Source organism: Schistocerca serialis, chromosome 11 (genome assembly GCF_023864345.2).
Source record: "Schistocerca serialis cubense isolate TAMUIC-IGC-003099 chromosome 11, iqSchSeri2.2, whole genome shotgun sequence".
Classification (NCBI taxonomy): domain Eukaryota; kingdom Metazoa; phylum Arthropoda; class Insecta; order Orthoptera; family Acrididae; genus Schistocerca; species Schistocerca serialis.
Genome location: NC_064648.1, coordinates 65,563,896 through 65,587,322, shown reverse-complemented (window position 1 = coordinate 65,587,322; position 23,427 = coordinate 65,563,896). Strand labels below are relative to the sequence as shown.

At 42.7% G+C, this 23,427-nt stretch overlaps 1 protein-coding gene across 1 annotated transcript in view; it reads left to right on the top strand.

Annotated features, from left to right (window-relative positions):
• The window catches only part of LOC126427337 (glycine--tRNA ligase), a 145,243-nt gene that overhangs the window by 102,301 nt on the left and 19,515 nt on the right, over nucleotides 1–23,427 (top strand). Inside the window, exons 9-10 of the mRNA XM_050089664.1 lie at nucleotides 295–421; nucleotides 13,208–13,334. Coding sequence (XP_049945621.1) covers nucleotides 295–421; nucleotides 13,208–13,334 — 254 coding nt within the window. The remainder of the gene's footprint in view (nucleotides 1–294; nucleotides 422–13,207; nucleotides 13,335–23,427) is intronic.

Here is a 23,427-nt window from a genome sequence, read left to right as displayed (position 1 = left end):
AGAAGTATTATAATACATGTGCAACATTAAATTATCAATCAACTTTAAAATATTAATGAAAAAAATATTACGTCCAACAACTACGGACAGCAGTAATAGTTTACTCAAGGTTGACATATGTCCTGTACAAAAAACTTTTATAAATTATACATAAATGCCATTGTTTGCAGATGCACTGATGAAGGCAATAAAGCCAAACTTATATATTGTTTAAACATAACAGACAGCAATCAGGAGAAAATAAATATGTAAACAAGAAACTATTTGGAGAGTAATGCGAGATGTTACTGGCAGGGCTGGATCGAGTGTGTGGGCTGCGCAGACCGCTCCGCCTTCGACCTGACGCAGCACTCGAAGGCGACGGGTGTGCGGTTAGTTGCCGAGAAGAAGCTGCCGCAGCCCATCACGGTGGATGTCGCAGGTAGGTGCTCGCAATCTGTCGCCACCCTCGTGGCTACCTAGTTCTGTGTCCGCTGGTGTCTTCAAGACGCAATTACAAGGGTGGCTCCCGGCTTACTGTAAACCTTTCTAGTTGGCCAGAATGTCAGTCATTTCAGGTACCATACTTCCCTGGTTATAACATGAGGCTTTTTCCCAAATTTGTCATTCAAAAAATACGGGGTAGTCTTGTATTTGCAGTTTAAACTATTGCTGTTGAGATTGACATTCTTACATTATTAAATAGAGTATGTTGTCTTACATTTACAGATGAAGTTTTGGTTATTGAGGCCATGTGCAGATTTATTTTGCCGATATGCTGAAGCACTCTACAGTATTGAGGTTGCTCGAGCAGTCGTGTGAAGCTATTGAGAGGGATACACGAGAATCTGTAAAATAGCCACTACAACAATCAATTGGTCTGCTTAAAATTTGATAATTTTTGTGAAAGTCGGCAGTACATAGAATTTAATGCTGTCATTTTACAGATTGTTGTTGTATTTGATCAAATTTGCAGTAAAAGTTCTAATACATGCATGGTTACCACGTACAAACGTTAATGCTGCTTTTTAAATAAAGGTAACATTCAGAAAACATTACTTGATTCTGAACCCAGATCAATGTTTTATTTGATTGAGAGACAGTAATGATTTACCAAGTGGGTTGCAAATGAGAAATTCGATCACTGTTTATGTTCTAGAATGTGCAGTAAAAACCTTCTAATGAGGTTTAGAATGTGATGGTGTAATTTAGGCGAAACAAAAAGGAAAATTAATCCAAAATGAAATGTCTAACAAATGAAATCATTCATGTTAAACTGGGCTATAATTAGGAGAAAAAATTACAGTGCCAAGACCCACTGTGGAAATTGTACCGATGGATGTCACTAGATTGTGGGACGAGTGAAAATTTGAGGATTGGACTGAATTGTAATTGTGATATTTTGTTTATGTATTAGTTGCTGTTGTTACATATGACTTGCTCCTTAGAAGATATTGCAGTCTGCTCAAGAACAGCACTGCAGAAGTGTAGGAGAGGTAACAGGTATAGCGGCTTGGCTGAGAACTAAATGAGTACGGGGAGTGGAGTAGTGAGTGGGCTGCAAATTATGTCCCATTGCCAGCCGTGGGAATCTAAACCACTTACTTTGGCTTCTTAGGAATGTCTACCACATTTAAACTGGAGTTTGCCTGAATCTGTACATAGTTGGAATTGAATTGTCTTTAGAATTTGATAATATGATAGTATTCGTTGCTGCAGGAGATTGTAGAAGTCTACGTAGTCACCAGTGGCGTACCTATGTTTTGTGCTGCAACATTGTTGATGCTCACTGTAACATATAACAGGAGTGAAAGGGGCTGTGCTAGCTGCTACTTCTCAACAGCCAGTGAGAGAGAGGTGGGCAGACAATATGTTTGGAAGCAAGTGACATTGTAACATTCTCAGGTCAGTACATAAGAGAAATAAAAGATTTATTTGGATAAAAAACAGCTTTGCACTCAGCGCCCACAATAACTACAAAATCAGAAATTGCAACATATTCAGAAGAAATGTGACAATGAAGATACAAATTTCACAGCTATGCCATCAAGATGATGATTATGATGATGATTAAAAATAGTAACACCACAGAAGACAATGTTAGTAAGTGGAAAATATAGAAAAGAAAATGGTCTGAAAATTAATGTAAACTATTTCTTTTCATTTATTTTAGTTTTTCTGGTTTTACGAAAATTTGGACAAGACTATCTAGGCAGATATTTTATGTCAGTGAAACAGTTTGTAATTTTGATTAGTCAGAAAATGTTACAAATAAATTTTTCTCAAGAAGCCTCTTTAAAAAATAGGATGTAGTTTTATATTCAGGGTCAGGTTATACATGTGGTACAACAGCCTCATCTCGGTGATCAATAAGAGTGCATGTTATCATGTTCCCCAGACTGTGATGCTTTCTTTCACAATACATTACCGTGATAAACCTACAGGGTGTGAGACTGTTTGTGGGAATGCAGACATCGTATTTTATATATATTATTCTTTAATTCAGGTTCTAATAGGAGATGAATTTCTTAGTAAAATCCAGAGACTGTGACATATGATAGCTGGTCTTAAGTTGTTACTTACACAAATTGTATAGCATTAAACAGATATACGCTTTACACTTGGCGCATGAGATGTTTTCGGACTTCAGAAATTTATCAAATTAATTTTTCATGTTCCATAGTATAGTAGGGCCTATATAACTTCTTTCGTTTTAAAAAATATTGCAGTACTCGAATCTTTGTCGGATACTTCCAGAAAATGCAGGCAGCTAGTTCAGACGTATACTCTTTTGTTTTCTGACTTTGTAAAAATATCGTTACTTCACTATTTTCACTTTTACACTACTAAAACCAAACTATGCAATAAGATATTGAATTCTTCATATGTTGTGTACTTGTTCTCTTTTTAAGAAGTGGGGAATTAAAGACATTACAGATGTTTTGCTGTCTCATATCCCAGTTAAATCAAATACAACCAACCTTCCAAGGCGTGATAAGATTTGGAGCTCACTGTTACGAGATATTTAGTACAAGTAATTTCCACTTCTTCGTTTTACGACCACAGTGTTCAAAATAATGATCATGGTGAATGAGGACAAATTGGTGTGTTCTTACTGTGGTCACTATCAATTAAATGTGCCGCTCTGACAAGTGCAGTGATGGTTTACATCCAAAAAGTATATGAAGCTGTGTTTGTTCAATACTAGCCTGTTCACCTTGAAACAGAACCAAAATAATTATTTGGTAGTTATTTACTAATTATAATTGGTAAAAAAAACCTTAAATACATTTCATTGAATATGTTTTTATAAAATATGTTTTATACCCTACATAACTTGGCCACCAAAGACAGCTGCACGATAAGAAAATCTGTTGTAATACAGCATTCATATCAAGATGTAAATACTACTATCAAAAGTTCAGATGACGTTGAACATACTGGATTCTGTTGGTGTGATTTGTTGGGAAATGTAATAAAATACATTAATTTGTCACTGGCATGATCCACTCCAAGTACCTGCTAAATTAGTTCCTTGTTTCTTCACCCGAACATTCAGTTGAATAGAACAGTTTTGTGAAGTGATTACTTATTACTATTTTGATAACTTTTTGCAAGCCTTGTTTTTTTTTTGCATTTTTCAAGCAGCTTACTTAACTTTCAGTTTTGTCTTGCATTATTTGCTGTAAATAAAAATGCATAGCTTCGAATTGATTGACCCTAATGCAATACATTCATGATTCACTTATTTTGACAGGCAGAAAAATTCGAGTATTTTCTTTACGGAAATGTTACAAAGAAAGTTGTTGATTCTCCTATCTGCAATAGGTCCTTCAAAATACAATGCTCGAATTTAAATTCTTCATCTTGTGGTGTTCCTTCCTTTTCTTGCAATATTCCTTCATTGCTTCTATTTCCTTTCTTCAGACTACTTTGTGCCTGTTTTCTTTTCCTCTATTCATTGGAAACATTCCTTTTTTAAAACTGACCTCATAAATATTTCTCTTTCCATTACTCATTCTTTTTGTTTGTTGTTCCTTTCCAAGCCTTCGCTGACGTTTTTGACCGGGAGGTTGTGAATTTTTTCCTCCTCAAAGACATTTGAAGATTCTTTTACTTCACTGTCATCCAGTCTGTAAATAGCCAAATGAAGAATAAATTCTTTTTTTCTTATTGTTTCTAATCTCTCTTGATAAATTTCATTATTACTTCCTAATTACCAAAATTCTGTTGTTGTTAAAGGCACAAGTATTATCCTTATAATTTGTCCTTCTCTTACATGTAATGTTTCAAGCTCACAATTCAGTACACTGAGCGGGGTGGCGCAGTGGTTAGACACTGGACTCGCATTCGGGAGGACGACGGTTCAATCCCGCGTCCGGCCATCCTGATTTAGGTTTTCCGTGATTTCCCTAAATCGCTCCAGGTAAATGCCGGGATGGTTCCTCTGAAAGGGCACGGCCGACTTCCTTCCCAATCCTTCCCTAATCCAATGAGACCGATGACCACGCTGTCTGGTCTCCTTCCCCAAACCAACCAACCAACCACAATTCAGTACTAAGCACTCATAGACATCTACACTATCCATCCAAAAATTTCCAACACTGACTTTGTTTCTGGCATATAAGTAATATAAATGTGATAACTATGTTAGCAGCTCGAAATTACAACTGTAAGCAACAGATGTGCATTTGACCAGTCAGTTGTGAGGAGGCAGTATTAAGTAGTGAACTGGGGGCCGTATTGTGCCAGTGTTGTTGCATCACAAACTGCAACAGACCAGTAGCTCTAAATAGAGTGTTTGAGCCATTCTCCAGAATGTTTTGAAGAGGAGAAAAGTGTGTGCAAAGTTTCTCTAGCACATTTTGACTCCCGAACAAAAATGATGCCTGCAATTCAATAGAAATGCAAAATGCAGACAATTCTATTCTAGAAAAAAATCTTCGGGTGACGAGACTTAGTGTTATCAAAGAACCTACCACAAAATGACAAAGTGCAGTCATTCACATGGAGGGTTAATGCATTGATGACATAACCGACATTTGAGCCAGTGTGGTACAGAAGTTAAACAACATTCCAAAGAAGTTTACGAATGTTCCTTGTGTTGATAAAAGCTCTCGATTTGCTGTACTCGTGTGAGGAGACTATGTAGAATAGCTCAAGATAAAGCTGAAAAGGAGTGGAGACAAGCCACCAATTTGTTGGATACCTGAATTAGCTTAGAATGCTTGAAATATCTCATCTTTAAATTTTAGCATTGAGAAGATGTTTCATAGATTAGGTTTGTCTATTTGGATTTAGCTCCAGATACTGGTCGATTATTATTAAACTGACGGTGATCCGGCTGCTGCAGTCTGGGCTGTATATGTTGCAGGATGCTGAAATGTCATCTGATGTTGTTGTTGTTGTTGTTGTTGTTGTTGTTGTTGTGGTCTTCAGTCCTGAGACTGGTTTGATGCAGCTCTCCGTGCTACTCTATCCTGTGCAAGCTTCTTCATCTCCCAGTACCTACTGCAACCTACATCCTTCTGAATCTGCTTGGTGTATTCATCTCTTGGTCTCCCTCTACGATTTTTACCCTGCACACTGCCCTCCAATGCTAAATTGGTGATCCCTTGATTCCTCAGAACGTGTCCTATCAACCGATCCCTTCTTCTAGTCAAGTTGTGCCACAAACTCCTCTTCTCTCCAATTCTATTCAATACCTCCTCATTAGTTACGTGATCTACCCATCTAATCTTCAGCATTCTTCTGTAGCACCACATTTCGAAAGCTTCTATTCTCTTCTCGTCTAAACTATTTATCGTCCACGTTTCACTTCCATACGTGGCTACACTCCATACAAATACTTTCAGAAACGACTTTCTGACACTCAAATCTATACTCGATGTTAACAAAATCTCTTCTTCAGAAACGCTTTCCTTGCCATTGCCAGTCTACATTTTATATACACTCTACTTCGACCATCGTCAGTTATTTTGCTCCCCAAATAGCAAAACTCCTTTACTACTTTAAGTGTCTCATTTCCTAATCTAATTCCCTCAGCATCACCCCCTTTAATTTGACTACATTCCATTATCCTCGTTTTGCTTTTGTTGATGTTCATATTATACCCTCCTTTCAAGACACTGTCCATTCCGTTCAACTGCTCTTCCAAGTCCTTTGCTGTCTCTGACAGAATTACAATGTCATCGGCGAACCTCAAAGTTTTTATTTCTTCTCCACGGATTTTAATACCTACTCTGAACTTTTCTTTTGTTTCCTTTATTGGTTGGTCAATATACAGATTGAATAACATCGGGGGTAGGCTACAACCCTGCCTCGCTCTCTTCCCAACCACTGCTTCCATTTCATACCCCTCGACTCTTATAACTGTCATATGTGTGTTCATTAATTGGTTTGCATCCAGAGCATGCTTTCTGCCAACAGGGGAAAGTATAGCACTGTAAGCAGTCAGAATATGAAGTGTTTCTTATTTTGATGGTAGTTTGCTGTTTGTTTCTCAGCACTGTGTGTCGATTGTTTTTGAAAATTGACTACCGGTATAAAGGTTTAAGAAGGCTGAAGTTTTCCATACGAAATGCAGTGACTGTCGAGAAGAAACGCCGTGTGCTGCACTGCATCGGAGGAATATCGGCGACAGAAAGAGCTGCAAAAAAGACCCACGTCAATAAATGGGCCAAAGAATAGTATCGAGAAATTTGGAGAAACAGGTGAATTAAATGGTTCAGCAGGGAGAGGGAGGTAGCCCGTTCTCACAGCAGTTGTTGACGGAGCTGCTGCTGTCGTAGCCAACCGTACGGCACGTGCCTCAAATCAGGGGAATGCTCTCTCCCCTCATTGACAGTTCAAAAATATTGTGGCATATTTGACACAGGTATCCTGTTAAGATTCAGAATGTCCACCGAGCCTCGAGATGGCTACAGTGCCGTGACTTTGCCCTTGTATTTTTTGACACACACGGAAATGGATGACATGTGGCTGGGGAATGCTCTTGTGCACGGTGCCTGAATGCATAGAACTGTCACATGTGGGACTCAGCTCTGCCACTTGTTGTGCAGGAACATCCACTGACTGTGCAGTGTGGCTTCACAAGCTCGTTCATTCTCGGTCCGGTTTTCTTTGAGGAGATGACACCTCGAGAGCACGTCAGGTGTACAGTGACATATGCACCTTTCGAGGATCTCCTCGTGTAAAACACGATTCCAGCTGTTCGAGAACACAACTGTGTCACACCACTATTTTTATGGGAGATGGAATGGCCCCACGTCAGTTGCCAGCAGGAAGGTTTGCTTCGAGAAACATTCGCTAATGACGGCATCTTCTCTAGGCAATTTCAGTATGTGTAGCCTTCCAGGCCCGTGGCCCGTGGTCTAGGGGTAGCGTCTTTGATTCCGGGTTCGATCCCCGCCACTGCCTAAATTTTGATAAATAATCAGCATTGGCAGCCGAAGACTTCTGGCATAAGAAGTCAACCTCATTTTGCCAACGGCCTTGTCAAAGAGTACGGAGGAGCAGATAGAGGTTCAGGGCACTGTCTTGTCCTAGGGGTGGGAAATTGCCCCTAAAGGCGGAAGAATCAGCAATGATCAACAACAAGAGGATGCAGAAGGCAATGGAAACCACTGCATTAAAGACACGTAACATGTATCCACAGGACATGTGGCCTGTAATTGAAGAAGTGTCATGATGATCTCTCCATTGGCAAAAGATTCCGGAATAGTCCCCCATTCGGATCTCCGGGAGGGGACTGCCAAGGGGGAGGTTACCATGAGAAAAAGATTGAATAATCAACGGAAGGATAACGTTCTACGAGTCGGGGCGTGGAATGTCAGAAGCTTGAACGTGGTAGGGAAACTAGAAAATCTGAAAAGGGAAATGCAAAGGCTCAATCTAGATATAGTAGGGGTCAGTGAAGTGAAGTGGAAAGAAGACAAGGATTTCTGGTCAGATGAGTATCGGGTAATATCAACAGCAGCAGAAAATGGTATAACAGGTGTAGGATTCGTTATGAATAGGAAGGTAGGGCAGAGGGTGTGTTACTGTGAACAGTTCAGTGACCGGGTTGTTCTAATCAGAATCGACAGCAGACCAACACCGACAACGATAGTTCAGGTATACATGCTGACGTCGCAAGCTGAAGATGAACAGATAGAGAAAGTGTATGAGGATATTGAAAGGGTAATGCAGTATGTAAAGGGGGACGAAAATCTAATAATCGTGGGCGACTGGAATGCAGTTGTAGGGGAAGGAGTAGAAGAAAAGGTTACAGGAGAATATGGGCTTGGGACGAGGAATGAAAGAGGAGAAAGACTAATTGAGTTCTGTAACAAGTTTCAGCTAGTAATAGCGAATACCCTGTTCAAGAATCACAAGAGGAGGTGGTATACTTGGAAAAGGCCGGGAGATACGGGAAGATTTCAATTATTTTACATCATGGTCAGACAGAGATTCCAAAATCAGATACTGGATTTAAGGCATACCCAGGAGCAGATATAGGCTCAGATCACAATATAGTAGTGATGAAGAGTAGGCTGAAGTTCAAGACATTAGTCAGGAAGAATCAATACGCAAAGAAGTGGGATACGGAAGTACTAAGGAATGACGAGATACGTTTGAAGTTCTCTAACGCTATTGATACAGCAATAAGGAATAGCGCAGTAGGCAGTACAGTTGAAGAGGAATGGACATCTCTAAAAGGGGCCATCACAGAAGTTGGGAAGGAAAACATAGGTACAAAGAAGGTAGCTGCGAAGAAACCATGGGTAACAGAAGAAATACTTCTGTTGATTGATGAAAGGAGGAAGTACAAACATGTTCCGGGAAAATCAGGAATACAGAAATACAAGTCGCTGAGGAATTAAACAAATAGGAAGTGCAGGGAAGCTAAGACGAAATGGCTGCAGGAAAAATGTGAGGACATCGAAAAAGATATGATTGTCGGAAGGACAGACTCAGCATACAGGAAAGTCAAAACCACCTTTGGTGACGTTAAAAGCAACGGTGGTAACATTAAGAGTGCAACGGGAATTCCACTGTTAAATGCAGAGGAGAGAGCAGATAGGTGGAAAGAATACATTTAAAGCCTCTATGAGGGTGAAGATTTGTCTGATGTGTTAGAAGAAGAAACAGGAGTCGATTTAGAAGAGATAGGGGATCCAGTAGTGGTGCAAGCTGTTCGAGATTCTGAAAAAAGTAGGGGTAAGCTATAGGGAGAGACGGGTCATATACAATATGTACAACAACCAAGAGGGAATAATAAGAGTGGACGATCAAGAACGAAGTGCTCATATTAAGAAGGGTGTAAGGCAAGGCTGTAGCCTTTCGCCCCTACTCTTCAATCTGTACATCGAGGTAGCAATGATGGAAATAAAAGAAAGGTTCAGGAGTGGAATTAAAATACAAGGTGAAAGGATATCAATGATACGATTCGCTGATGACATTGCTATCCTTAGTGAAAATGAAGAAGAATTAAATGATCTGCTGAATGGAATGAACAGTCTAATGAGTACACAGTATGGTTTGAGAGTAAATCGGAGAAAGACGAAGGTAATGAGAAGTAGTAGAAATGAGAACAGCGAGAAACTTAACATCAGGATCGATGGTCACGAAGTCAATGAAGTTAATGAATTCTGCTACATAGGCAGTAAAATAACCAATGATGGACGGAGCAAGGAGGACATCAAAAGCAGACTCGCTATGGCAAAAAAGGCATTTCTGGCCAAGAGAAGTCTACTAATATCAAATACCGGCCTTAATTTGAGGAAGAAATTTCTGAGGATGTACGTCTGGAGTACAGCATTGTATGGTAGTGAAACATGGACTGTGGGAAAACCGGAACAGAAGAGAATTGAAGCATTTGAGATGTGGTGCTATAGACGAATGTTGAAAATAAGATGGACTGATAAGATAAGGAATGAGGAGGTTCTACGCAGAATCGGAGAGGAAAGGTATATGTGGAAAACACTGATAAGGAGAAGGGACAGGATGATAGGACATTTGCTAAGACATGAGGGAATGACTTCCATGGTACTAGAGGGAGCTGTAGAGGGCAAAAACTGTAGAGGAAGACAGAGGTTGGAATACGTCAAGCACATAATTGAGGACGTAGGTTGCAAGTGCTACTCTGAGATGAAGAGGTTAGCACAGGAAAGGTATTCGTGGCGGGCCGCATCAAACCAGTCAGTAGACTGATGACCAAAAAAAAAAAGCCTTCCAGATCCTCTGACTACTAGTTGTGAAAGTTGTCAATCAGGGGTGTATCCGGACTCTTCCTGACCTAAAAGATAGCATATTGCTCCGATTACACCAGAAACGCTGGGAGCAACAGTAAAAGGTGCAGTGTTACAGATGCAGTGTGCTGCCGAGTCGGGAGAGCATACGAACATGTGACGTAACTTGTGTTCGTACCCTAACGAGTGAGCCAGAACCACTATTGCCGTCATCTGTTTGAACGTTCGTCCCCTTCCTTTGCACCCACACCACATTCGGACTGCTTACAATGCCATATTTCACCCAGTATCAGAAGGTGGAACTATTTTTTTTTCTCTCGCATACTCCACGACTGCACAGATTAATGAATGTACATAAGATGTTTCGGCATCCTGCAATGTATACAGCCCACCCTGCAGCACTCGAAATGCTTTTACTTTAATTGTAACCATTTAGTATGCGGATGTAGGATTTCTCCATACACAGAGTTGTCATTTTATTTTTTTAAATATTTTACTAGAGCGCAGTACAGCTTTCGGCACGCAATTGCCATTTTCTCGTGCCTGTAGGTTGTCAGTTAACAAATTCAGTCGACTGTGACACGTATCCTTTCTTCCCGACCTCCATAAATGACGGTCACACAAATTGTCCACGGGGCCTCCACTTACACACAGTGTTTCCTCGGTAGTGGATGCAACTTTTCTGTAGGCCAATTGCAGGACGAAATAGGCCTCCAAATCGAGCAGTTGCCACCCTGCAGAGACACTACTGTTCACAGTTAGAATGTGAACCTTTCGCAGTCGGTCAGTAATTCGGCTACAATTTGTGACAGGATTTGTGACAAAATATAAAACTGCCTCTTCGAGATGACAGTTTTAGTGTCAAAAAAATCTGTTTAACTCATTCAGAAACGGGTAACGAAACTGTACCGTACGATGAGTCGATTTCAAAAAGTGAGTTACACGTGCTGTCCCGCATCGAGGCTGGTGCACAGTGAGAGTGGTGCTCGTCTGAGGAGAGTACATGCTGTGGGCTTTCTGCAGAGACAGTTCAGTTGCAGGTGCTTCACAGTGTGCGAGTGGAAAGGCATGGCAACTGGAAACGTACGCCACTGTCTGAGGATGTGGGGTAGCACAATTCTTCTGGGCAGAGCATCTAAATTGTATACAGATTCACCAACACTCTGTGTCCACGCATAAACCGTATGAAATGTCACGTCCGGCCGTGGTGAAACGGTGCCGACAGTGTGACTGAGGCCTCGGAGGCGTGGGTGGAGGGAGGCCACAGATGTCGACCACAGATAACTGTGTTCGGAAATAGAAGGGACTGTTTTGCAGCACTTGCAGATTTTCCGACAGCGGCGACGGACGTATGCACGGGTGTTCTCTGACAGTTTCAAGACAGAGGAATGTTTGGATCTCTCCGGTTCCCAGAACTCCTGAAGGTAGATGTTGACTGTGGGTATTGTATTACAGACACAGTCCTTTTGACTGTTCAGTGATGTCACTAAACCCGCTCAAAGATGTGAACAACCGTGCACGAGCAGTGCCTATTAGACGGAGAGGGTCCGACAGCCGATAGTTCCGGTCATTCCACCAGGAAGGACGTACATTGTTCCTGTTGTCTGTAGTTAACTGTGCCTAGACAGTCAATAGCACAGTTCCATCACATCTGCATTGTTACTTTATGCCAGGAAAGCCTCTCAATAAGGGAAGTGTCCAGGAGTCTTGGAGTGAACCAAAGTGATGTTGTTCGGATATGGAGCAGATACAGAGAGACAGGAACTGGCAATGACATGGCTTGCTCAGTCCGCCCGAGAGCTACTACTGCAGTGGATTTCCACTACCTACGGATTATGGCTCGGTGGAACCCTGACAACAATGCCACCGTGTTGAATAATGCTTTTTGTGCAGCCACAGGACGTCATGTTAAGACCCAAACTGTGCGTCGTAGGCTGCACAGTGCGCAACTTCACCTCCGTTGTCTCTCTTTGCAACCACGACACTGTGCAGCACTGTACAGATCATCCCGACAACATGTTGAATGGACCGCTCAGGAGTGGCATCACATTATCTTCACTGACAAGTGTCGCATATGCCTTCAACCTGACAATCATTTGAGACGTGTGTGGAGGCAACCTGGTCAGGCTGAACGTCTTATACCCACTGTCCAGTGATTGCAGTTAGGTGGAGGTTTCCTGCTGTTATGCAGTGGTGTGTGCCGCCAGTGGTCACGGAAGGCGCCGTAATGGCTGTACAATAAGTGAATGCCATCCTCCAACCGATAATGCAGCCGTATCGACAGCATATTGGCGAGGCATTTGTCTTCGTGGACGACAATTCGTGCCCCCATTGTGCACATCTAGTGACTTACTTCCTGCAGGATAACGACGTCTTTCGACTAGAGTGGCCAGCATGTTCTCCAGACACAAACGCTATTGAACATGCCTGGGATATGATGAAAAGGGCTGTTTATTGACGATGTGACCCGCCAACCAGTCTGAGAGATCTATGCCAAATCACTGTTGAGGAGTGGGACAATCTAGACCAGCAGTGCCTCGATGGACTTGAGGATAGTATGCCACGGTGAATACAGGCATGTGTCAATGTTATAGGACGTGTTACTGGGTATAGAGGTGCCAGTGAGTACAGCAATCTGGACCACCACCTCTGACTCGCTATATGGTGGTAAAACATGGAATATGTGGTTTTCATGAGCAGTGCAAAGGACGGAAATGATGTTTATGATGATCTCTGTTCAAATTTTCTGTAGAGATTCAGGAACTCTCAGAACCGAGGTGATGCAAAACTTTTGTTGGTGTGTGTGTGTGTGTGTGTGTGTGTGTGTGTGTATGTGTATGTGTGTGTGTGTGTGTGTGTGTTGGTTTGTTTTACTTTGAATACAGCATCAGTGAAAGTTACTTGCCCTGCCACAATAATTTATACTTCACATTTTGAAGTCCACTCATAATTCTTCTGTGACGGGCCTGCACTGAATTTTTGGTTTCTGTTCACAGAGCCTGTACCCAACAAGGGGGCCATTGGCAAGGCCTTCAAGAAGGAAGCGAAGGTGGTGAACGACCTGCTGGCAGCTATGGACTCCGAGAGTGTCAATCGGATGGGAGAGGAACTCGAAAGTAAAGGGTGAGTGGCAGTCTGCATCCCTGTGCGTCCTGTCCCAAAACTGTAGCTCACCCGTAGACTGTCCTGTGCATTGCAGTGTAAGCTCCTACTTTGCCTGCAGTTCTTCAGTATGACTCATTAAAGTTTTCCATTTACTGTCCTAAATAACAAAAACTTTCATATACGTGTGGCGACACCTGCGGGGTGTCTGGGAAGATTCGGTATCCCTCTTCGTATGACTGAGGGAATAATTACAGTACAATCCTGTTTTTACTTTCCCGCAATTAATGTTTTCTCACACTCTAAGACATTTTTTTATCACTCTGCAAATTTTCTATGTTCACAATGTTTGTGGTAACGTAATTTCCTTGCAGTTTAAACAGTAGGAGGAAAAACTTATGTAAATTGAGAAAAAAATGACATCGGCATAGCATTGACCTTCAAGTAGTGTTTACAAATGTTGTGTGACTAAATTTTTTGACACGAGGGCACTCTACTCTGTAAATCTGAATCTGTAAAATTTGTGCTCTGTCTTCTGCCTCTGCGGAGTTCAGCTCGCCACAGTGGCAGATGGGGGTAACCGGATTCACTCGCGGCCACTTTAGAACTGTCTCTACTGTGCTTGGACAGATTTGTGATTGTCACGACACATTTGTGTTACTCAAACACACATTTTGCGTGTTTCGTTGTGTGGCCACTTGTAGTGCCAGTTGTCACCTTTGCTCTCTTTGTGTTGCTCAAATGGTTTTGGTTTAGATAATGAAACACTGCACTGTTTAAATGGTTTTTCATGCTTAATGAGGCGTGTTTGAGAATTTATTCTCAATTGTCAAGTTCAAACATTTTTATGTTAGTGTTTCACACTCAAACAATGTGAGTGACGATTTGCGTGTGTGTGGTTTTCTGTATAATGGAGGAGGCATAGTACCTTACGAGCTCAAAACGACAACTACAAAAGAGGCAGAATAACATACGTGTAAACTTCAAACAAAATACTCGCGTAAATATTTGCCCCTGACTATGAGAATAAATTCTCGAAACATGTCGTCCTGAGCGTGAAAGAATACGTAACTGGTGCAGTATTTCATTATTTAAATAGGGAATGGCACAATTCCGAGCTTTCCAAAAACATTAATTATGACAGTAGAAATTTTTTCAACCATTTCTACTTCACAGGCTGTTACCAGTTCAAGTTACATTAGCGACTGAACGTAGCCAAAATTCAGATAAACTTTGTTAGGTAGTAAACCAGCTCCTGACAAATATTTTGATGCGTATTATATACGTATACCACACACAAACTGCTCTGAAACTGATGAAAAACGTCGGTGTCAGTATTGCATTGCCAGTTTCAGTTGCGAAGCTGCTACTGATAACAGTGGACCCAGTAGTGATTAATGATGTGTGTGGCTGCACAGAAATGCGCAGACAAGATGAACAGCAACAGAGATAACAAATGCCCTTAGTTGTCACTTTGGTGTGGCCCCGACTCATAAAATGGCCCTACACGGTTGGTCAAAGCTTGCTTTCTGTTTCAGACGGTATTAGACAGGCTGTGTAGTGAATGTAAGAGAATGTGAGAGCAAATATATATTCAGTTTGCTAAGTAGTCTCCAGTGAAATACATTGGCAGAAAGGCAATTGAACTGAAAAGTAGCACTGTCAGGAGTTCATGACCACTTAAAAGAAAAATGATTTGAAATTTAAAAGATCTATACCGATGTTTGTAAATTAATTATCTCACAACAAAGCAGACCAGCAAGTTGCAACCTGCTGCGCTTTCTTGACACAGTTTCCGAATACCGTATCTGGCTTGAAAGTATTACTCTCTGGCAAATGCGTGATACATTGCAGTTCGCCCAGGAAGAATGTCGTTTTCTAGCCTAAGGAAAATCCCTGTTATATGAAAGCATCTACATCTACATGATTACTCTGCTATTCACAATAAAGTGCCCGGCAAAGGGTTCAGTGAACCACCTTCGAGCTCTCTCTCTACCATTCCATTCTCAAACAGTGCGCAGGAGAAACAAGCACTTAAATTTTTCTGTGCAAGCTCTAATTTCTCTCATTTTTTCGTGATAATCATATCTCCCTATGTAGGTGGGTGCCAACAGAATGTTTCTGCAATCGGAGGAGAAAACTGGTGATCAATATTTCATGAGAAGATCGCGCGCAACGAAAAATGCCTTTGTTTTAATGATCACCACCCCAGTTCACGTATCGTGTCTATGGCACTGTCTGCCCTCTTTCGCGATAATACAAAACGAGCTGCCCTTCTTTGAACTTTTTTGATGTCATCAGTCAGTCCCACCTGGTGCGGATTCCACACGACACAGCAATACTCCAGAATAGGGCGGACAAGCGTGGTGTAAGCAGGCTCTTTGGTAGACCTGTTGCACCTTCTAAGTGTTCTGCCAATGAATTGCAGTATTTGGTTTGCTCTGCCCACAACATTATCTATGTGATCATTCCAATTTAGGTTATTTGTAATCCCTAAGTATTTCGTTGAATTTACAGCCCTCAGATTTGAGATATCTAAATCATTTTTCCAGTTATTTTGGTCATCTGATGACTTTACAAGATTGTAAATGACAGCATCATCTGAAAACAATTTGAGACGGCTACTCAGATTGTCTCCTGTCATTAATATGGATCGGGAACAATAGTGGATCTTTACCACTTCCTTGGAGAATGCAGGACATTACTTCTCTTTTACACGATGACTTTCTGTCTATTACTACGAACTGTGACCTTTCTGACAGAAAATCACGAATCCAGTCGCACAACTGAGGCGATACTCCGTAGGCACGCAGTTTGAGTAGAAGACGCTTGTGAGGAACGGTGTCGAAAGCCTCCTGGAAATCTAAAAATGTGGAATCAGTTTGACCTCCGCTGGTGATAGCACTCATTACTGAGTGAATATAAAGAGCTAGTTGTGTTTCACATGAACAAGAAAGCACTGGATAGGAAAGAAGATTAGAATTCAACATACTGTCGACAGCAGCACTAGCTCGGATTGTGAAAGTATGGGGAAAGATGTCGGCCATGCTCTTTTTGAAGGAACCGACAAAGCATTTGCCTGGAGTGATTTAGGAAAATCGTGGAAAAATGATCTAAATGGCTAGATGTCATGAGAGTTCAAGTTTTTAAATTACGTCATCGCCGGTCTTCAGCTCCAAGCAGTCTGTGAAGCCCCAACTAATTGATAAACTCTTCCCATATGCAAAACCAGAACTCAGCAACTACGATTTGTATGAAGGCTGTTGTTATATCTTTGATTACAAACTCAATCAGAAGGTAGTTGGTTAGGTGCATCTCCTTTGCACTAACACCAAGCTCCAAAAGCAAAAAACAAGAGTACATACATCAGTATTTGCTGTAAATTATTAATCTCCTGGTCATCGCTATCCCACGATGTCACATTTCGTGCAGAAGATTCCTTGCCATCACTGAGCACTCCACACGTCACCACACTGATCTTCGACTTAGTATTTCTAGGACGGCACAAAACTCGTGTGGAACACCCCATAAAACTAACAAATGACATGCAATAAGACCCATTCCTTACCAAATATTCCCAAGAAGTGTTTAAACTTGTAATGTGTGTACAATTTTTCTAGATGAACATATGAACATATCTCATAATAGAGCTTGTTCATCTATATTCAAAATTGGCACGAGATTCCTCCCCTCATTAAACAATTCATTTTTTAAAAAAACAGCGACAAGACACCTGGGAAATCTCATACCCTGACAATGTGGATTTGAACTGTCATCCTCCAGAATGAGTTTCCAGCGTGCTGACCACTGCGCCACCTCGCTTACTGGAAGAGATGGAAAGGTACCTGTCTCTTGTTAGTACAATGGCCGAGATGTCACGATACCTGTTCGTGCGGTAGTTGTTTCAAATGTAATGTGAAGGGTGTATTACGTGGACGTGTTGCAACAATGGGTAGTAGGTCGGCTGAAAGATGAGGGAATCGCGGATCACGTGCGGTTACAGCAGGAATGATTGCCAGTACACTGTACTATTCAGGTGTGTGAGCGTGCAGGTGAACTATTTTGAGACTGCCGGAGTGTGTGTGGTTCGGCAACATCTCTAGCTGTAGTGCAGTGACTGACGCAAAAAGCAGACCTTACAATGCACACCTGCATTATGAGAAACAATAGAGTTCCGTGTGGTATGACACCAGTTTAAGACTGACAGAGGATTGCACAAAAGCTCGGAGTAAGTCTTTCGAAGTGAATGTCCAGAGATAACTCCGCAAGGTATCGAGGAGGATGTAAAAATGATAGATCTCTGTCTGAGTCGTATACGACTGCTCTGTGTGCAGTGATTATACACTACCTGACAAAAAAAGTGAAGCACCAAGAAGGGGAGGAAGAAACAAAACGAAACGAAACTTTATGGGTCGAGAAGGTGTACGACAGTATCACAACGATTGCAGTGTACAGTCGAGTTTACAAAGAAGTCGGCAGTACGAGCCTACGTATCGCCCTGACAACGTAACTCCTGTGGCCAGTACACAGGAGTTGAAGGGTATTGTAAAGCCACCACGTCCTCTCCTGAGACGAACCGGCCCACAGCTGTCGTAACCGATCCTCGAGATCGTCGACACTGGCAGTGGGACAGAGATGACGTACGAGCTGATCCCACACGTGTCGTAGCAAGGATAGACCTGGGGGTCGTACTAGCTAGAGTCTTGCATGACCTAGTAAGTGAGCACAAAATACGAAATGGGGCGAGCACACCCTAACTGAATAGGCTGCCCGCACTAGTTCTAGTGACCGAGCATAGATGCCGTGGCCGAATACGTAGCACATAACTTCAAACACATTACACATGACATTATCCGTGTGGTCTCTCTCTCTCTCTCTCTCTCTCTCTCTCTCTCTCTGTAATCGTGCAGCGCGAGGAAGCCAGTGCAGTAAGATGTAAGATTGAAACCAATATTTACACATTGAAGAAACGGGAAGGTCTAAAAAGCCTAGTATGGAGTAAATTTCTGTTGGTTGTAGACGAAAACAGTGCGTCTGTTGGGTATGTATCGTGCATAAACTGCTCCACATTATTGTGTTTCCAGTCGGGAACCACTCATTTAAAGAAACGCAGTTGCAAGAAACATGACAAGATACAGCTCCTTCACGGATATCGGCAGTAATAAAAAATAGTATTACAGCAAAGTGTGTTGCAATGTGTGCTAAAGATATGAGACCTTTTAATCTTGTTTCCGGTGAAGGTTTCAGATAAATAGGCCAAGAATTAGTACATCTAGGTGCACATTATGGAGAAGTTAACGTGGCAGATGTCATGCCACATCCCTCTACTATAAGCAGACATGTCAAAGAACGAGCTGATGGAATACGACACAGCATAATGCCTTCTGTTATTGCAGAAGTTATTAATAAAATATGTGCTGTGACAGATGATATGTGGACTGGTTCGCAAAATCCGGTGCACTATTTGACGCTTACAACACATTACATTAACACAGATTGGTCTCTTGTGAACAATGTTTTATTTACAACAAAATTCCCTGGCGTTAAGAAGGTGGGAGTAAATATTATGATAGAAATTGAAGATAGGATGGCTGATTGGGACATTTCACCGGATGTGTTGCACAGTTTTGTTTTTTTCTCCGACCAGGGTGCCAATGTAATAAAGGCGCTGCAAAATCACGAAAGGATTCCTTGTGCTGCTCATTGTATAAACACACACTTAGCAATAGTTTCGATGAAGATAACTTCTTGCTAAATTATTCCCCGAACATCGCATCAACAATAAATACTGCAAAATGCGTTATAAGGTACATTAAGAAAAGTAGCCTCTTCTTGTCTTTGAAATCATCGTTGAAACTAGAGGCCTACACATGCTGGAACAGCTTGTACACTATACTGGAATCCTTACACACTCTATTATCATAGATCCTTAAAGTACTGTGTCATCATCACCCAGAAACAGAGTTAGTTTCAAGGAATAGAGGAACAGCAGATCATCCGCAGCAGATGAAGTAGATCTCTACATTTTAATGTACCCCGGAGATGATGATGATGACATCTTAAAGTGGGGGAGCAGACATGAAACAGATCTGCCAGATCTGGCTGCAGTTGCAAGACGTATTTTATGTATCCCAGCAACGAGCGCACCTAGTGAAAGATGCTTTAGTAAAGCCGGCATGTTACTAACAAATCGCCGCAGCCAAAAAGGAACGCATTAGTGATTTACTGCTGATAAACAGTAACTATAATTTTGTTTCTGTTACAAACATGTGAAAAGTACAACAATTCATGTGTGCAACTGTTTAATGTTCTTTGTATGCTTTCATTATGAAGACGGTTGTCTTCTAGATTATAGGGACAACACTTATTTAATGTTTCCTATTAATGAAAGGAAAAATATATCTTCTGTTTGGAAATGAGACTCGTCTTCTATCCACGATTGTATTGAAATATCATTTTACTTCCCAAGTGCTTTATGAATTTAGCTGTGTCATGTAACCGTTCTTGGAAACGTTACTTTTGTATTAAAAGAGAGAGAGAGACAGAGATAAATACATCGCGTGTGTGTGTGTGTGTGTGTGTGTGTGTGTGTGTGTGTGTGTGTGTGTGTGTGTGTGTGTGTGTGACCGAGCCATGACCGGTCAAACATTGAGTGTTGCAGCACTCTGTTACTAGCCACGGTAATACCTTAACATCACAGACACAGTTTGTGGACGAGTACTCTCCAGTCGAATGCCACTGCGGTACTAAAATGTAGACTTTCATGGCCGGAACTATCATGTCCATTATAATTATCCGGGCTCTTATGCTGTGGTCGGTTGATAAATTCTGTGTCGATTCCCAACGTTTCGTCTCCAGGCAATCAAAATCACTAAACACCCAAATAATTTCAACCGAAAGGAGGAGGGCGTGAAATTAAACGGTATATGGATGCCAGTGCTGAAGATGTGTACCACCCATCCACTACTGGGTGATGGCAACGGCGATCGATGGCGACGGACAGCGGCCAAGTGCACTGACGTTTTCTAAACACTTGACGTCACACCGCGGCGTGGGAGCGCGCGGACACGGAATTTAGCAGCAGTCAGTAGCGAGCCAGTGGGTGTGTTGGACCTTCTATTGAGCTACGAACCCCCTTGAAGATGTCTCCCGCAGTTGGAGACGAAACGTTGGGAATCGACACAGAATTCATCAACCGACCACGGCATAACGGCCCGAATAATTATAATGGACACTGCGGTACTGTCGCACGTAGGTAACGGATGAGGGTGCCGAATACGGGTGACGTTCCACTGTGGTGACGGAGATCCCTCGGTTGGTACCAGCTGTGACCTGAAATTATGCCCTATGGCTCCCCACGGTGTGACATGAGGGGTAACCCCAATGTTTGTCTCCAAAACATTGGAAGAATAGGACCTCTCTTCACTAACCGTATTTGTATTGTCCGTACTGTTCAGTTCCGTAGGTTAGTCTCAGTAACGACACCATTTTTGAATCGATAGCAGAAGTTGCTATTCTGTACACTACTGAGGCCCTTTACCGACTGGTCCGCCTGCCAATTTTTCGACTGCGGTACCGAGAGAAAGTGAGGTGTCGGTAAGGACGCTCGTTCGGTTCAGTGTGGTTTGATTGTGGAGAGAATTTGTTATAGTTTGGCGTGTACTGATTATGTTCTAATGAATCACCAGGATGCATCTGAGTGGAAAGTGAATTCGTAAATATTATTATGTACACATTTCAACTGAGAATTGTGGAAGTGGACACAGTGCGCACAGTAGTGTTAAGGAAAAGGCGAGAGCGACGGAAGTGGCGAGCAGCCCGAGGAAATGTGGCACCGCGCAATTTGCCGACACAATCTGAGAGATGAGACAGACCTTTTCGAAGTGCCCAAGAGCAAGTCTCCCACACGCGCGCGCGCCCACCCACACCCACACACACACACACACACACACACACACACACACACACAAACAGCAATACATGAAGCCTGTTCAGTGTCACTGGGATCTGAAGGTAATAACACTCTCATTTTCTTACACCATTTCCAGTGTCTCATATGACCACCACTATTCACTGTGAACACACTTTTCAATAATAATAATAATGGGAACAGCTTGTCTGGTAGTTGTCAGCTGGTCTCTTTAGGCATGGGACACTGTGGTGTACCATGCCTTGTGTGCCGTCGTCGTGTGAGCTTACCCACAGCTGTCGTCACTCGTCTTTGATCGGGTAGTGCGAGGAGAGACGGCACAGGGCCTCAGGTGGAGCCGTACAGACTCGCTACCGAACGACTCGGAGAACTGCACAGAGGCTCGGTCGCGGTAACGCTACCGCTCGGTGCCCTCACCTACTGAACCGGTCGGCAGGGCGACCGAACCGCAGGTCTCTGCCGTACTCGTCGACGGTGGGCGTCAAGGATAGTATGGAACCGCAGTTCCTCACAGAACAGAGTGAGGTGCTCCAGCAGTCCACACTTCCAGATCACGATGTCACTCCAAACTCAACTGTTTGTATTACGATGCTAACAGTAGTCGATGTGTGAGACGATAATTCTCTCGTCCGACAGCTGCTGGTGCCTGAGTGATAGTGTGTGGTGACAAAGAATTTTTCAGTGAGTTGGTTACTCATTCTTAGACAGCAGACACAGGCGGGAAAGTTTTAAGATGTGCTCGGAGTGCAGTATGTCAGACGTGGTGGGCCGCAACCTCAACGGTGAGTACACCTGCTACCGAGTTCCGTGCAGATGGGCGTTGAGCCACTGTTGTGTCTGGACACCCTAGATAGAAATCTGTGTGTCGCACGGTTCGGCTGGTCGGCCTGACGGAGACCCTCGCCGAGTTCCCTCTGAAACTCTGTCGGGAGCCGATAACGTCTCGCTCGGATGTGTGGCACCACTTGTGTTCTTCACATTGGCCACCTGACATTTGACCCAGTTCGCACTCGTGTTCCCTACCTAGCCTGTTGACGACACTAAATATGAACGACACTAATGCATTGTGGTGGCTGTTCCACCTCTAATCGTCGTTTACCCGTCCTCTGATGGTGTGTACAGTACGAATTTATGTTGACATCAGACTGTTTCTTCTGGAGGCTTTGCCCATTTTGTCAGGTTGCATACGCAAATATTACCCGGCACAGTGAACTGGTTACCTGACAACAGTAACAGCATTGTCGTGTTTACACACACACACACACACACACACACACACACTCACACTCTCTCACTGGTCATACCGGACTCGAGAGTCCATTACCGCAGCAACATATTTTCGCCATCTGTCCCTGTCTTGGGCTATTTCCTTCCACTCACCTTCAATACCTAGGCTCCTCAAATCAGCCTTCACATTGTACTCCCATCTACGCCTCGGTCTCCCCACAGGACGTTTTCCCTCTACGTGCCCTACCAGTACTCTGCGCGCTGCCCTGCCCTCATCCATTCGAGCTACGTGACCCGCCCATAGCAGCCTACGTGATTTAATAATACTGATTATGTCAGGGCTTAGTAGAGTTCGTGAACCTCTTCGTTATGCAGTTTTCGCCACTCTCCACTAATGTCATCCCTTTTCGCTCTGAAAATTTTCCTCAAAATTTTGTTTTCAAATACTCAAAATGGCTTTCCGTTTTGCACAGTACTTGAGAAATTTCCGAATTTCAGGAATAACCTATCTTACAAACAATGGAGTGGCCCAAGGCCTTCACATAACAACAAGAGCAGCGGTATTTGCCTAGAGTTATTAGTGCTAACAGACAAGCAACATTGCATGAAATAATTGCAGAAATCAGCGTGGGACATATGATGAGCATATCTTTTAGTTGAGTGCAGTAAAATTTGATGTTACTGGTGTATGACAGCAGATGACCAGTCCGAGTGGCTTTGCCGACAGTACGACATTGCCTGCAGTGGCCTGGGCTCGTCTCTGTACCCATTGGATGATAAGTGATTGGAAAATCTTGGCCTTGTCAGATGAGTCCTGATTTCGGTTGGTAAGAGGGGATGGTACAGTTCGAGAGTGGTGCACACCCCACGAAGCCGTGGACCCAAGTTGTCAGTGAGCCACTATGCAAGCTGGTGGTGGCTCTGTAATGGTGTGGGCTGTGTTTACTTGGAATGGAC